The sequence below is a fragment of the Cydia pomonella genome, chromosome 17 (genome assembly GCF_033807575.1).
Source record: "Cydia pomonella isolate Wapato2018A chromosome 17, ilCydPomo1, whole genome shotgun sequence".
NCBI lineage: Eukaryota > Metazoa > Arthropoda > Insecta > Lepidoptera > Tortricidae > Cydia > Cydia pomonella.
In genome coordinates this window covers 20,777,943-20,795,515 of record NC_084719.1, presented here as the reverse complement: position 1 = coordinate 20,795,515, position 17,573 = coordinate 20,777,943, and the positions used below count along the sequence as shown (strand labels likewise).

At 35.5% G+C, this 17,573-nt stretch overlaps 2 protein-coding genes across 2 annotated transcripts in view; one reads left to right on the top strand and one right to left on the bottom strand.

Annotated features, from left to right (window-relative positions):
- Positions 1-6,172, bottom strand: part of LOC133526799 (zinc finger protein 433-like) — a 28,993-nt gene extending 22,821 nt beyond the window's left edge. Inside the window, exons 1-3 of the mRNA XM_061863583.1 lie at positions 5,510-6,172; positions 4,340-4,474; positions 1,929-2,282 (exon numbers count right to left, since the gene is read on the bottom strand). Coding sequence (XP_061719567.1) covers positions 1,929-2,282; positions 4,340-4,474; positions 5,510-5,617 — 597 coding nt within the window. The 5' untranslated portion in view covers positions 5,618-6,172. The remainder of the gene's footprint in view (positions 1-1,928; positions 2,283-4,339; positions 4,475-5,509) is intronic.
- Positions 6,173-6,261: 89 nt separating this feature from the next.
- Positions 6,262-17,333, top strand: LOC133526804 (survival motor neuron protein-like). The gene is made up of 7 exons (XM_061863590.1): positions 6,262-6,430; positions 6,521-6,671; positions 7,689-7,868; positions 8,770-9,009; positions 10,148-10,278; positions 14,448-14,593; positions 17,163-17,333. Exons 1-7 carry the CDS (start codon positions 6,386-6,388, stop codon positions 17,188-17,190), a joined length of 921 nt encoding a protein of 306 aa, XP_061719574.1. The 5' UTR covers positions 6,262-6,385; the 3' UTR covers positions 17,191-17,333.
- The last annotated feature ends 240 nt before the right edge of the window (positions 17,334-17,573 follow it).

Here is a 17,573-nt window from a genome sequence, read left to right as displayed (position 1 = left end):
ACATGGCAATGTATATCATATATTTTTTTTAGATTTTTCATTCTGTTATTTTAGAAGTTACAGGGGGGGGGACACACTTTTTTTCACTTTGGAAGGTTCTCTCGCGCAAACTATTCAGTTTAGAAAAAAATGATATTAGAAACATTAATATCATTTTTGAAGACCTATCCATAGATACCCCACACGTATGGGTATGATGAAAAAAAAAATTTTTTTTTAATTTCATGACGTATTAAAAAAAAACTACTTACTAGATCTCGTTCAAACCAATTTTCGGTGGAAGTTTACATGGCAATGTATATCATATATTTTTTTTAGATTTTTCATTCTGTTATTTTAGAAGTTACGGGGGGGGGGACACACATTTTACCACTTTGGAAGTGTCTCTCGCGCAAACTATTCATTTTAGAAAAAAATGATATTAGAAACCTCAATATCATTTTTGAAGACCTATCCATAGATACCCCACACGTATGGGTTTGATGAAAAAAGATTTTTTGAGTTTCAGTTCTAAGTATGGGGAACCCCCAAAATTTATTGTTTTTTTTTTCTATTTTTCTGTAAACATCCTAATGCGGTTCATAGAATACATCTACTTACCAAGTTTGAACAGTACACAGTAGCGGCGCGTGAAAATTCTGGCTAGGCAACTCGGAACAAAAAAAAAACCTAATTTATCATTATGTACTTTTTTTCATGATAAAAGTGAAGCGTGCGCTAGGTGTAACCTTAGGTACCTTTTTTTTAATATAACCATCTTTGCCATACTATTATACACAAAAAATACAAAATTTCACGGGCTTAGTAACTTTATATATAAATTTGTGCACAAAACTAAATAAAACCACATAAAAACATTTAAAACTCTAATAATAACAACAAGCCTTGTATGGCAATAGTAAGCATACGCGCGGCAAACGCACCCGATTCAAAATTGTGAAACATTACACTCCAATATAAATCTTACCTGTTTGTATTTAAGGTTTAAATTCAAATGAAGCAGCATGGTAATATAACTGAAGTTATCGCGTCCGTGTACAGAGGGCCTACCACGTACCACGAAGTTCGCAAATAGCGAGCATCTTTCTCTGTCACCCTAATTACGCTATTGGAGTAAAAGAGAAAGTTGCCCGCAATTTGCGTACTGCGGTGTTCGCGGTAGGCCCCCCAGTACTCGCGGACTTTATGAATATGTGCGTGCATTTTTTCAATATAAACCTTATACTCTTACGTTTAAGGTTTTTATTCAAATGAATAACTCGATATAAGACCGAGTTGCTTTGAAGCTCATTCGCATATAGCAAAATTTATGAGCGTGTGCGTGAGTTTTCGTATCTGTGTAGTGTAGTGGCGCATGAATGAATAGTCAAGCTGAGCTTCTCTTCGATGGCTCGCTATGATTAGTTGAAATTTAATCAATAGTGAAGCTTTAGTAAATCGTGTTAACAATTCCAAGGTAATGTATTACGTAGTGTTTTCATTATGGATATAATATTTTTAATTTTAATGATGATTTATAAGTTTGGTTTATGTAGCAATAAATTTTAGGCAAGCCGGTGGGAATCGAGTTGTATGGAGCCGCCGCCCCTGACAGTACAGCTCTTATAGTTTCGGAAAAAAGTGGCTGTGACAGAATCGGACAGACAGACGGACATGACGAATCTATAAGGGTTCCGTTTTTTGCCATTTGGCTACGGAACCCTAAAAAAAAAGAAACGAAAACAATAATCATACCTAAATATAAACAATGTCAAAAAATCACACCCGGGAGCTTGGTGTTTGAGTGATATTTGTGTTTATGATATAAAGCGTTCAAAGGCTTAAACTTTACACATTTTACACGGTAACACGATGAATCTTTACTACCCAGTTTGAGATATCCTGTATACAAAAAATATTTACAAATAATAAGAACTAAACAGTATTACCTCAATACCCTGTACCTCTCCATTACATTCTAAACCAACTCCTTTTTCTTTTTTCTTCCGTCCCCTCTTTTCTCTTTTCTTAACAGACTTCTTCTTCTCTTTTATACTCTTTTGTAATGAAAGAGGCTCGTCATCACTTGACATATTAGTCATTATAAAGTCATCGTAGTCTTCTTGCTTAATAGTATCAATTTCAATGAGAAAATCACCGTTGGCGGGTTTAGGGGATTCTATTTTAACTTCAACATTATCGTCATATTCATAGGATATTATATTATTGTCATGGCTTATGGATAAATTAGAGATTAATTTGAGTTGCCGGCGGTCTATACTGTTTAACGCATCCGCTGTAATCTGAAAGCAAAATCATTTATTTATAAAATAGTACATTACGATACAAGTGCGAAAAATAGGAAATTCTAAACGAGTGGCGATAAATTAAAACACGACCGAAGGGAGTGTTTTAAATCGACACGAGTTGCGAATTACCTATTCGCACATGTATCGTACAACGTTTTACAGTACATATGGCCCTTTAAATGTTCGACACAATAACGTAATATGCTAATTGTCGCACTAGTGCTATAAAGTAGCACCATATGTACTGTAATAATCATTTTACACGTCAACAATTACAATTATTATTTACATACAAAACAATAGTTAATAATTAGCCGGGTCCACACAGAGCGAGCATACGCGCGAGGCAATTCCTCACGCACAATACGGCCAGTGTAGACGTGCCTCGGCCGAGCTCAGGCGAGGAAAACACGAAAATTTCCTCACGCGTATGCTCCCTTTGTGTGAACCCGGCTATTAGTATTCATAGGTATACCATATTCATATTTTTGTTGAATTTGAGTCCGAGTATGAATCCCCGCGTTTTCCATCGATATTTATAACAATTTTTGAGTCGTTACTCCCTACATTTGCACTACAGATATAAATTATAAGACAAACGGCTATCGTTTCTTCAATCTTTTATCTACATTCTGGTCTGCTGGATTTTGAAAGAAATGATTAAGTACTTCGTTTTTATGATTTTCTTTAAACATTGTCTAAAAAAACATTTTTTTCGTTACTCAATTGCTGTGAAGGATCTTACATATACGAAATCTACATATTTGGGTTCCTCTTTGACGTCTCTTAAAACTGGTCATAGATTTTAATTTTAAACTAACACAAAAGTTATGGCCAGTCAATTATAAATTTGTTCAACTTTGATGCCAAATATCCCGAAGAAAATGAACTTTGAAGTAAATATAGGATAGTATATTGCTTAAAACAGTTGCTGTTAATATGATAAGCTACAAAAAACATTAGAAAACTAAGGGATTCAAATCGAAGGTCATTGGCGCTAGGGAGTCCCTTACCTACATATCTTTTACTTAATAAATCATGCAACAAATAGTAGGCAGCAGAGCCTAAGTAAGATTTCAGTTTTGATACGAAAAAGTTATTATTTCTAGCAGTCTTTATGCCATCGGGCACTTGATTGTAAATTTTAGGAATTTTAATTGAGACACTGCCTTTGCCAACCGCATTCGAGGAGCATGGAGCTCCTGACCGCGCCTGAGGTGATACTTGGGTTCACCAGCGTTTGAATGGAACTGTTCTGTTACACCTCACCTGCTTAGCCACCTCCAGGATGTAAAGGGCAGGTAGAGTTAAGACAAAAGTATACAAGATATTTTTGCATGTTGTGAATGTGTCTAATTAACACCACCGTTGCGGCAATTAGTGTCTGTCCACCCCCTATCGCAATGAATGTGTTAAAGGAGGGAGAGGTCTTAGTGGAATTGTCACAAAATACCTCTTTATGAAGGGTATATATTAAAGTTAAGGCCTTCACAAACCGGTAGAGCGCAGTTCAGATTATCAAAGAGGATTTCTTACGCTCAGTGCACATTTCCGAGGAAAAATCCCCCGCGATATCGCGAGCACAGGGCCGGCAGTCGGCGTACGACGGAGCACTCCGTCACATTCCGCGGTGTGAACCTACCGCCGCGGTATCCTCTGTCAAAATGATTTAGTAGCTAGTGTGCGCGCGAGTTGCGTCAAGCCTTGCCCTCCCGCGTCCTCACTTCCGCGGCGCGCTCGGAGACCCCGGCGCATACCGCCTCGGTATCATCTAACGTGCTCCTCAATGCAACTAAAAATTCTCCGAGGCTGGTCTCAGAGCATTCAAATTTATACCTTATTGTAATTGAAATAGAAAAGAATATACAGTGAAAAAATTTATGTGACCCTGTGCTCTGCTGGTGTGCGCCGGCATACTTATATATACAATGAAAATTTTAAATTTCATTATCTGCCCTATTGCGCTTGTAAATAAGAATCATACACAAGAAGATTAAAATAATAATTCATGTACATACTAGACACTTGAAAAGATTTTTAAGGCAAAATACCTTTCCGGTTGCCTGCAACACAGCATACAGCTCTGCCTGGCCAAGGAGACAACGCTCCTTAAAGTTATAGAGCTTCTTCATCAGCGCAGTGCATTCATAACATCCATATGGAGGGAGCTCCATCATGCTTAGTGGCTGGAAAAAGTATTTAGAAATATTTTTATTAGTAAACACAAACAACTCAAGCCGTAGCTCCGGGAGTCCTGTACACTCTTGGCAACGGTCCGTCCTAAGAGAGCTATGAGCGGTCGGGTTGAGCTGGAGCGAGGCCAGAAGACGAGCTGAAGATAGGAAGGCGTGGCGCGAGCTTGTGAAGGCCCTTTGCACCTCTGGGGTGCTTTAAGACCACAACAACAAATATATAAATTCGTACTCGCTCATACGGGCCTCATCAGATAAAAATAAATTATTAATTATGTATGAAATGGAGTTAATAAAAATACCATTGTCTTTGAGGAAGTAACTTAATTGAATGCACCTTTTATATCAACGGAAATGAAAAAAACATGAGCATAAGAAAAACCTAAAAAGAATAAAGTGCCACAAAATGGTCTCATCTCAGCAAGTTGGTGGCGACTTAAAGATCTGAATTTCCGAGGAGACCATGTTTTATTATCTAATTTGACACAATTTAGGCTACAAGGCAGGTAGCTGGTAGCCCAAGGCAGGTAGCCCAGTGGAGAAGACAGGCTCTAGACAGAGACATGTGGAGGAATATGGGAGAGGCCTATACCAGACAAAATGTCTGCGGAGAAAGGCTAGCAGTAAGCAGTAAGTAAGCTACAATGTGCTTGCTTTCTTTTTCGCTGTATTAGTCTCATAATCTAGCAAAGTAATTACGTTAATATCTTTGTACTCATCACTCAAATTTAGTTACGTTCATTTCATTATTTAATCCATTCATAATAACTTTTAAATTGTATAATATTAAAAACAAAATACAGATCTGGAATATTAAACCTACAGTTGATTTATTTGATTTACTTATTACAAAAAATAAAATAAAATAAAACATATAAATACTTTAAAAAATTATATTAAATAAAATTAAATGTGTTTAGTCAAAATTAGAAATTATTGTTAAATATAGATTTTGATCTAAGATATCAATTGAGATTCCTAAATCTATTTTATGATCATTATATTTTACTGTGTAAAACTTGTACTTACATTGATCCCAATAAGTGATTCAAAGTAACCATACAATGGGTATGTATGCAAGTTGTACATCTTTACTCCCATAACAAGGCATATTCGGCAAACTTTCACGTCTTCCATCGCGGTGGATAAAATATTTTATTCATAGAATAATCAAAACATCGTTTACAAATACTTTGTAGTTCGCGGTCCGATAGAGTTATAAAATATTAGAACTCTCTCAAGACAAAACATGATTGAGAACTACAATACTAGAGTAGAGTTCTTTGTCATGATGAAAACTTGATACATTATTACAATGTAATGTGTAATAAAGGTAAATAAAGCTACAAATATGGATTTTGTCTTATTATCAATAGAAATAACAGAATGGAAGAATGTCTAATTTTACACAAGACGCCAAGTCGCTGCCATTTTCGTTGTTGACAATGTTGACGTATGTTGTGTGCGTTTCGTTCTTTGACGAATAAAATATGAAAATAAATATAAATAAGTTTAAAATTGCAAAAAAAAAAAATTTACCAAATAAGAGTGTCGCTACATTTATTTACACAGTCAGTCGAATTTAAATAAAGACTGCACAACATGCTTGGCCTTGTTTGTCTAAATTGAGCCTAAACATTTATCTTGCATCTCGTTCTTAATATTACGAAAGAATGAAATACAGTATTTATTTCCCAAATACAAGAGCGGAGTCTGAATAGCATAGCCAGATTTAACTTGAACAGATTTGAACGTCTAGAATCGCCTTGACCCAGCTGTCATGCTGTCAGTCAAAACAAAGAAAAAAAAATAACCGCTTCTTATTGAGCGTGTTGAAAATATTATAAAAAAAAAAAACATATTTTAATAAAACTGTAGAAATAATTCTTTTTAAATCGTAGTGATATGTCTGCAAACAAAATTCTATTTGAGAGAAGTACACGTAATGCTGTGAGTCTCTAAACCATTTCTCTTAAAATGTCCATTTGATCGCTTTTCTTAAGTTACTTACCTTACTTTTCACTTAAATTTACTTTTCAGTCGCAATCCCAACAATATGAAGGGGTGGAAGCGAACGACTGGGACGACACCTCACTTAATACCGCGTACGATACAGCGATGAAAATAGCTAAGGCTGAGGTCGCGAAACGAGTGGCTATGTCTACAAACACGCAACCAGAGAACCGTGATGGTAAGATTTAACGTCAAATCATTTCACTACTAGCTAAACTAAAGTTAACTTAAAGTTACCACACATTGGCGATCCCATAATATTTTTTTTATAGCACAAATGTGAATTTTTTGCATACTTATACAGAATCAACTAATACAATTATACTGACAAATATTCCAGGGCTTCCTAATTTTCTTTAGTACACTGTGCACTTGCAAGTTTAATATTTCATCTCGGCACCCTGACCTAGCGAGCTATATTCGAAATAGATGATGAGGAGGATTGCCTCACGGCACCCTTCTTTACTGTCTACGCTCCAGGATGTTGTGGGGCACACTTTTGGAACCCCTGTGCTAGGTGCTAACAATGCTTTAAGACTTGATTCTTTCATTGACATTAGGTCTGCAAATTTATGTAAAGTTCGAAACTGTGTAATGATAATTATTTGTTTAAAATCATAACAACTTTGATTTGAGTTGCATGTAAGATAAGCTACCCACTTCTTTCTAATTTACTAGTGTGCAAATAAGATGGAAGATGGTTTCTCACACAATGCAAAACTGGCAACTTGACACACAGTACAGCTCAGTAAGTCATAGTTATGATTAAATAACTTCTGTTCTGATACTTTTCGTACCATATGTCTGGTCAATGTTAGTAATTCACAATAAGTATAATATTTCTGTTACATTTTCACATAAATTAACACATTCACTGCCAGGAACCCACCTGGTGGGCGCTCATGAACTTTGTTCAGATGCCGGACAACCCGCAGGGCTGGTTGTTTTGTACGCAGCTATAGACCACCGGTTTCTGTAGTGCGCCGTTTTTATCTGGCATTGTATGTGTTAAATAATTTACATGTTGCTGTTGCGCTTCTGTCAAATTTTGTGAAAAGAAAACCTTATGAGTCACATCTCAAGCACATCTCAAAATTTACAAACACAGGGACAATTTATGTGTGTTGTGTTCTGTGTCATTGTTGTTCAAATTATTATAAAATATATATTTTATATATTTCCTGCTTTGTTTTAGACCAAAAACAATCCAAAAAAGCTACAAAACCTAAACAACCAGTGGCCAGCTCATCAAAGATGAAGAAGGAATGGAAAGCAGGCATGGCATGCAGAGCAGTGTACGAAGATGACGGGCTTGAGTATGAGGCGTTTGTGCTTCGAATTGTTGATGATCAGCATTGTGTAGTTAGATTCTTAGGTAAGAAATATATTACGAGTATTTTTTTCTAGAATTTAAAGCTTTGGAAATTATAAATAGGGTATTTCGTAATCTGTTCCATAAAAACACCTTTTTCGTACATTACCCACATTTTTTCAACCTTTTAATTATTTTATTGAGTATTGTGTCACATAAATTGTAACAGAAAAATAAACTCTTGTGCCTCCCAATATTCAGAATTCGCGTTTGTACGGTAAACAGTTTCTTGGAATGCTTCTAATGGATTCCTCAAATGATTAGCCCTTTTAATTTAACCTAATTTGAAGGCTGTAAACACGCCCATGACAGTTTTAAACGGTCAATCAATAGTAAAATTTTATTTTTAAAACTAAAAGGAATCTTGAAAACTAGAATGAATCCAGTGAACTTGATATGATTCCATGGGGCGTGAGGGACCGCAATTAACCTATAATTCGATTAACCTGCACCCACCCAGGCCTACGTTTGTATACCTATGCCACTAAAATTATACTGTTAAAAGCCTTTGGGTTCCTCGACACCAGGTATCCATGTTTTGTTTACAACATTATGTTAGTAACAATGAGATATAAATGTATACCTATGTACCTTAGAACCCTGTAGAAGGGAGAATCAACTTTTTAGTGTCACTCGTTGCCATGGTTACGATTAGTTGTCCAGGGGACAAAAGTTCATTGAAATACTGATTGTATGGTACTTAAATGTATTAAACTTGCGTTTTTGTGGTCGTTATAACCAATGTCCATAATGGGCCCCCTACTAAGCATGTTAATAGAATGGCATACAACGTCTCTTCATACAAACTGTGCTACTGTTGTCCCTTGGACAACGGGACAGGATAACAAACCAAAAAAAGTTGATTCACCCAGAAATATCAGTATAGAAATCTCGTACATTACAGGATATGAAAACTGCGAAATGGTGCCAATAGAGAGCCTAACGCCTAGCCTTGGCAAGAACGAGCGTCAAAAGCAAATAGAACAGGCGGCGCTTGAGATGGAAGATTATCCCAATGTAGAATGGAGGGAGTGCGAAAGTGACAGAGCAATGGGCAAGAAGCAAAAGGAACAGGCATCTGATCAGACAAACTTGGAGTGGAGGGAATGTGAGAGTGATAGAGGGATGAGCCCTGGAAGTACAGGTAATGTAATAGTACATTACGATACAAGTGCGAAAAATAGGAAATTCGAAAAGAGTGGCCATAAATTAAAACACGAGTTGTGTTTTAATTCTATTCGCACGTGTATCGTACGTTTTATTTCAATTAGGTAATGTTCTAAAGAAGTATGTAAGTTAAAGGAAAACATTTTTCATCACACTTGCTCGAAAAAGACCTTATTTCATGTAGGTGTGCTGAAGGACAAAGACCTATTTTGTTCCCGCGGGAGTTATAGATTGTAAAAAAACGCTATAACTCCCTAGGGAGCTGTAGCTTTTTTTTGATTACTGTGTTTTTATGTTTTCTTGGATATTTGTGCCACCTAATTCTAGTTTTAGTTCTAGTTTTAATTTTAGTTTTACCTGGCTTCACTGAAAATCACTTCAAAATTCAATTCAAAATTCAAAAATTTATTCTGCAAGTAGGCCTCAAAGGCTCTTTTACAAGTCAATACAACATTTATAGTAACATCATATAGTGACATGAAAAATACATAACAACATTTATAAATACTACGACAATACAATAGAGATGTATAGTCTCTATGGTTAAAAACATGTCAGAGTACTAATACTAATAAAATTTGGAGGTGTAAAGTCTCTCCAAGTGTCTCCAGTTGTCTTGCTTGGTGGCATCAAGCTGAGTGTAGACCTTTTAGCACAATTTTCTGTTCGTTTGTATATTAGTGTTAGTTAGTTAGTGCTTCTGGGCATTTTCCGCAAATCGACAACCATTGTGCAGTCAGCGTCAAATACTTTGTAGCAGTCAAAGTGGCCAAATAGTTCGGTACACCACACTAAATATATGGTGTACCGAACTATTTGGTCACTTTGGTTGCTACAAAGTATTTGACGCTGACTGTGCCTATTTTTCGTGAAACGAGGTAGCGCTACTCTAACCACCCCAGCTCCTCCACGAAGCCTAGCAAAGTTTTCAGGTTGCTAATTGCCTCTCCTAGTGTGCACGGAGTCCCTAGGTATTTGTTCCTGTATACTTCTACCTGTTTGCAGTCTAGGAGAATATGTCTTGTTGTTTCTTATTATATTTATGTTTTTTTTGTGCTAATACATTCTTCTTATCTTATCTTATAATGTTTAAAAGTATTTTTTTTTTGTTTCAGAATATTCATATGGAAGAAAACAGAAGTCGCCCAAAAAGAAGAAGAATCAGAAAGCAAATTTCGAGCTGCCTGACATGCCGTTCTCAATGCCCAGTATGCCGAGTATGCAGATGCGAAACATGATGGCAAATGTGAGTTAATAAATTATGAGTTAATATATATATATATATAAAAGCCATATATTTCTTTAAAAAAAATACACATATTTAACTAAACTTATTTCTACAAAACAATCCTAAATTCTAACATTGCTTTAAAATTATATATCTACAATGTGTTTGTCTATGTATAGTGGAGCCGTTAACCACGTATAGTACGATGAAAAGTACAGTACTAAAAAAAGTATGCAAAAAAAAATAGGGTCATAAAAGTGCCATTTTGATCCCTCCTAGTAGAGAAGAAAAGTGAAATTTTTACCCCTACTAGCAGGGAAGAAAAAACCCCTTTGTGAATAGGTGATCTGAAAATAACTATTGATGCAAAATAAACATGTTTTTATTGCCTGTTTTTACTTAGTTCTATTTTCATTTAAAAGGGTCTAGCCGCAATCCTATAGTGAAACTGCCCCTGGCTGAAATGTATACCTTTCTTAGAAGCGTTAATGGGTCTTATTATAAGATATCATTTTACAATATTTCAAGCCTGGAATCCCCTTGGTTTGGATAAAAAAAATATATACATAAAATCTTTTTTAATTTTTCTAAGCTAAACTAATGGTTAGATTTCTTTGAAATTCGGATTATACATAGCACTAACAGCAATCAACAGTCAGTTAAAATTTAAGGAACGTAAGGATATTGTATCCATGTCTGTTGAACGGACTATAGAACTAAGTGCAGTAGAATTGGAGCAATTTATTGTTGTCTGTGTGTATAGGCCGCCATTAAGTAATTTTGAAATATTTGAAAGTGTAATGGATTCTGTGCTACTTAAAATATCATCTTCTAGTAAGAAATTATTTATATGCGGCGACTTTAATGTAAATATTTTGGAAAATTCAACAATGTCTTGTAGATTGTTGAATCTATTCAAATCTGGTAATCTCAACCACATGTTTATGGAGCCTACTAGAGTGACTGCTACTAGTGCAACCTGTATAGATAATATTTTCACTGATATTGTTCCTATTACTAAAAAAGTTATCAGTAATTTAGAATCAGACCACTTAGGTCAATTAATGGTATTTGAGACATTAAGGAAAAATACTTTGAGAAAACAAATAACTTTTGTACCAGTAACCTCGGACCCTTTTTGTCTTCCGATATGGGTCCAAATAGTATGTATAATTCATTCTTTCACACTTTTATGGATCATTATAATGCGATATTTACTTCAAAATCGGTCGTAGTTAGTGGTGCATCAGTTTTTAGTGAGTGGGCTACTGCGGACTTACATCAACGAAGACGTGCACTGTATGCCTTGTATGAGGAACGGCGGTTTAACACGAGTGATGAATTTAAAGAACATGTCAAGCAATATTCGAAAAAGTTTAAAATAGATTGTCATATAGCTAAGCGAAATTATCTAAGTCAGAGAATAAAAAATAGTCCCAACATTATTAAAGCAACCTGGAAAGTAATCAATGTGGAGACTGGTCGCTCGAAACACAGAGTGAATGATTTTAAACTAAATATTGATAACAAAATTATAGATTCCAATTTAGAAGTAGCTACAGAATTTGAAATTTTTTTCACTGATGTACCAGTTTTCACAACTAAGGATTTAAATTCATCACCCTCATCCGCTGTTACTCTATTAAAAGATAACGCTCCAGAGTGTTGTGGAGATTTTCATTTTGAACGTGTTTGTACCTCCGATGTAGTAAAGGCGTTTAATTCGGTTAATGTCAAAAAAACGAATGACCTCTGGGGAGTCTCTGTCCATGCTGTCAAATCCTTAGTAGAAATTATAGCGCCTGACTTAGTAATTATATTTAACAACAGTGTTGATTGCGGCGAGTTTCCTGATTTAATGAAACATAGTAAAATAACTCATTTATTTAAATCGGGTAGCAACTCTGACCCCACTAACTTTAGACCGATATCTGTGCTACCAACGTTCAGTAAGATTTTTGAAAAATTAATTCTTTCTCAATTAGTACGACATTTTAACGTCAATAATTTAATGCATAATAAGCAGTTTGGTTTTACACGGGGTCGCTCGACAACCGATGCTGGTGTTGAGCTAATTAAGCATATCTTCGATGCCTGGGAGGAGTCACGAGATGCTATAGGTATCTTCTGTGATTTGTCTAAGGCCTTCGACTGCGTTTGTCATGAAACATTAATCAGGAAACTACACTATTATGGAGTTAGAGGAGCGGCACTGGATTTACTTAAGTCCTACTTAAATGGTAGAATACAAAGGGTCGATGTGAATGGACAGCGATCACCGGGGTCATTGGTCTCTATGGGTGTACCACAGGGGTCAATATTGGGACCTTTCCTGTTCCTTATCTACATAAATGACATGCCATTCCTTGTAAAGACCCACCATGATATAGTATTGTTTGCAGACGACACTTCACTTATTTTCAAAGTCAAACGACAGCAACAAGCTTACAATGATGTAAACGATGCTATTTCAAAAGTAGTAAATTGGTTCAATGTTAATAATTTATTGTTAAATGAGAATAAGACTAAATGTATTAAGTTTGTCACTAGTAATGTAAGGCATGTAAAAACAAGTGTCATTGTGAAGGATGAGGAATTGGAATTAGTTGATAGTACAGTTTTTCTTGGTATAACTTTAGATTCTAAACTCCAGTGGGGTCCCCATATTGCTACTCTTTCGAATAGACTGAGTTCTGCAGCTTTTGCAGTAAGCAAAATCCGTCAGTTAACTGATGTAAAAACAGCTCGATTAGTATATTTTAGTTACTTCCATAGCATTATGTCATATGGTATTTTACTGTGGGGTGGTGCTTCAGATATAAATACCATTTTTGTTCTGCAGAAGAGGGCTATTCGAGCAATATATAAAATGAACCATAGAGACTCACTGAGAGATAAATTTAAGGAAATTGACATCATGACACTGCACTGTCAATACATTTATGAGAATATTCTGTATGTGCATAAAAATATTGCCGATTTTAAGAAAAATTGTGACATTCATAATATTAATACTAGAAATAAACATAAGTTCGCCGTGCCCTTCACTCGGCTCCATAAAATTAAAAAATCATTCATGGGTAATTGTGTGAGATTTTATAATAAACTTCCAAACCATATTACTGAGTTACCAATTAATAAATTTAAGAATCATGTAAAGCGTAAACTTATTTCTAAAGCTTATTATACCACACAAGACTACATGAATGATAAAACAACGTGGGATTAATTGTGATTCGAAATGATTAATTATTTATTATATTTGAATAATGATGATGAAATGGATATTCCAATGCATGTATTTCCTTTGTTGTTTTTATTATATTTGTTTGACATTTAGAATTTATTCTAGAAACAATCTAGACTAGTATTTTTTATACATTTTTTTTTGTTGACTATATTTTGTGAAAGTTTTAGTATTAAATTTGATCTATGAATTATATTCATTAGTATTATATATGGAATAATATTTACAACATCAATAAATTGCTCTGATAATTAGATTAAGATAATTATATGTAATACTGTCTTACTATTCATAAGTGCTTGTTGCTAGGCCTACATGAATAAAGTATTTTTGAATTGAATTGAATTGCAATACATTTAAAAAAAAATCAAGGTTGTAACTTATTTACAAAGGCCTAAAAAAATATTTTTTTTTGTTTAAATTTTTTTATTATTATTTACAAGAGGGCGACAACCTCAATTTTTAGGTATTTAATGCACAATACAATATTGTATGAAATATATTTTTTTTATAAAAATCCATTTGTGGCAACAAGGTAAAAATGTCTTACTAATGCAGGCTGAATACATCTAGGTACTTACCAAGTTTGAACGGTATAGCTCTTATAGTTTCGGAAAAAAGTGGCTGTGACGTAATCGGACAGACAGACGGACATGACGAATCTATAAAGGTTCCGTTTTTTGCCATTTGGCTACGGAACCCTAAAAATGTGGACATAAACGCGCGACTATTGCCCCGCGACTGTTTAAGTCTTTTCTGTGGGAGCGCGGCGGCACGTGATTGGGCAATTTTTGTTTATAGTTTACTACAGCGTATCGAAATGAATCTTATAGTTGACTGGGACTCCATACATGAAAAGTACGCAATTATAATTAGGTATACGAAATCTTAATTCAACCATTACAGTCGACAAGTAGAATATTTGGTTACTTCCTCGCAGCTCGGTTCCCTGGACATGCCGCTGCCGCCGCCGCCCGCCGCGCTCCCGGCCGAGCGCGCCGACCCGGAGGAGCAGGCCGTGTCCTCCATGCTGATGAGCTGGTACATGAGCGGCTACTACACGGGGCTGTACCAGGGCATGAAACGGTAAGGTGTAGCTGCCAGCCTTATTACCTACGCAATAGAGTCCTACTTTTACAGCTCGCTTCTGTAGGTCTCGAGTCCGACGGAGCGCGCCGACCCCGAAGAACAGACGATATTATTCAAGACTGGGTCATCTCTTGAATCTTCTTGGGTCAGAGGTGTAAGGTTAGAGCTGGCGTAGCCCTTATTTGAGGTTCATAAGCGCCTTGTAATATGCCTACTTGGAAAGTAAACCAGGGAATGAAACGGTAAGCTCTCTGTCACTGTTTGTGCTCGTCTGTCTGTATGTCTCTCTCTCCCTGGATGCACCGCCGTTGGTTGGTCGGTTGGATCCAGATCTAACCGGAGTGCCCCGACCCTGAAGAGCAAGTCAGATCCTCCATGCTGATGAGCTGGTACATGAGCGGGTATTATACGTAAATAAAATGGTAAGCTTGAAAAAGAGGCAAATATGGCCGCTAGGACAACACCCCGATTTCCTAGTTTCGACATGGCATTCCCAGCCGCCATTAGATATATCGGAGCGGCCGAGTGCTCAAAAATATCTGAACACCCACTCTAACACCTTGACAATAGAGTCCACTCCGATATATCTGATGACGACTGTACAACTCGTGTGTCTGTCTATAAGTGTGTGCGTGCGAAAAGAGCTTGGAAGTAACTCACATTTTGTCTAAAGCGACCTTACCTCCTTCGAATTACGTACCTAAATAAAATGTTGCCTCCAGAATCAAGCGAAGTCAATGTTCACAAATGATACCACAGTTTGGCCAGTGCTGTCCATTTATTTATTTTCAAAAAAGTTTGAATTAGAAAATATCGCGAGAATTAACCGCTACAAACAATGTTTAGTTTTACAATTGGGTCAGTATTTAAATATGCATCAATATCATTTACCGGTCACATGTATAAAATTAAATCACCAATTTTACATTTATGGCGAGCTCTCGATATAAACAACCCAGAGCCCAACTGGGGAAGTACCTCCACCTTACAGAAAATCGCAGCCAAATAACACTAGACCCTACTCATAGTGTTGTGTTCCTGCCGGTGAGTAATGTTGCCAGAGCTCAACGAGGGACGGCAGGGGGTAAGGGTCGGCAACGCGCATGATGTAACTCCTCTGGAGTTGCAGGCGTACATAGGCTACGAATACAGCTTACCATCAGGCGGGCCGTATGCTTTTTTGCCACCGACGTAGTATAAAAAAAACAACCTGTAATGATAGATTTAAGTTTTATTAAAAAAAAAAAAAACTTGTATACTAACATCAAAATTTGGCATTTTCGCGTTCGCACCCCCTGATTTGACCAGGAACATCACAATATTACAGTAAAATCAACCACTTTTCTCGTGCCATTCATGAATCGAAATCGTTTGTAACCCCTTCATAACACTAGTTTACAAAGTTTTTGTCCTTTGAATGAAACGTTTTTTTTCTTAACAATCGAGGTGCACCGAGTATCAGAAAAATTATAAAAAAAATCTAACACGTCATGTTTCCAAGATATTTATTATTTTTGATATTTTTTTACAAAAAAGAATGCTTACAAAAATATCAAACAAAAAATTTAAAGTGAATTATCTTAGCTTTTTTCTTATATTTATTCGTGTCTGTATCTCTAATAACAGACAAGCAATAATCAGCTAACATGGCCTGGTCCCAGTATCCTTGATAATTTTGCTCAAAAAATTTCAAATCCTGATGAAAACGCTCTCCATGTTCATCGCTGACTTGTCCGAGGTTTGCAGGGAAGAAATCGAGGTGCGAGTGAAGGAAATGAATTTTTAGAGACATGCTGACACCGATTTATTGAAAATTATGTAATAAATCAGCAACTAACTGTTGGTAATTTTCATTTTTTTTATTGCCTAAAAATTCTTGAATAACAAGTCGTAGTGATTTCCAAGCAGATCTCTCAATATCAGAAAGGCTGTTTTCAAATACCCCATCTTTTAAGAGTTTGTTGATTTGCGGTCCGATAAAAACACCTTCTTTCAGTTTAGCCTGAGAAAGATTGGGAAAAATAGAGCATAAATGCCTAAAAGCTACACTAGTTTTATCTAGTTTGATTCCGTTATGGGATATCCTTTTTTATTAGATATTATAAATTCACCACTAACATAAAAAAACGATCAGAATGTACTTTACACAACCTTTTTGACATTTTTAAAACAAGTATTTATTTAACTGAACACTGCACAGCATCAAAATTTTAAAATAAAATCGAAACCAACTTATGAGTAGTTTGAAAATAAGATGTTATAAGAACTTGATTTATAGACGTGATAGAAATAAAACAAATATATGTTTGCGTTTAGTTATTATTACTAAATACATTGATATGGAATTCATTGAAAGGACATAACTTTTATTTTAATTTGTAAACTAGTGTAATTATCACGTGGGTAATAATTGCAATATCTTACTTATCTATATCGTTTTATCGGCATATACTCGTATTTTTTTTTTCATTGCTATCTCTGGTATAATTTTATCTGTCAATCTCATTTTAATTTAGTTCGCCTGGTTCTGGAGGACAGGACCTAACTGTCATTTATTTTGTTTCAGAGCAAAGCAAGGCCGCAAGCGAGTATGATTTTCAATCAATCTAGAAGAGCGACTGAAGGAATGTTTTCAATTTTTATAAATAATGTAATTTTTGTTTCATATAATATTCATTTGAAATGAAAATTACGAATTCAGTTCATTTAAATTTAAATATTAAAGAATGCCTACAGATTCAAGGAGTTTTATGTACAAATTATACTATTTCTATAACTCAATTAATTTTGTTTACTTTAGTGTTGATACAATATTCTATAAGAATGTCCCAAAGCTTTAAAAAATTGAATTAAGTAAACGTGGCCATTTTTGAGCTTCATAATTAACGTCCACAAACGGCCGGTGAATGTACATACCAGAATGTACAATGGTGATTTCAGGAAATAATCTCCAACCAAAGCAAGTATATAATTTACG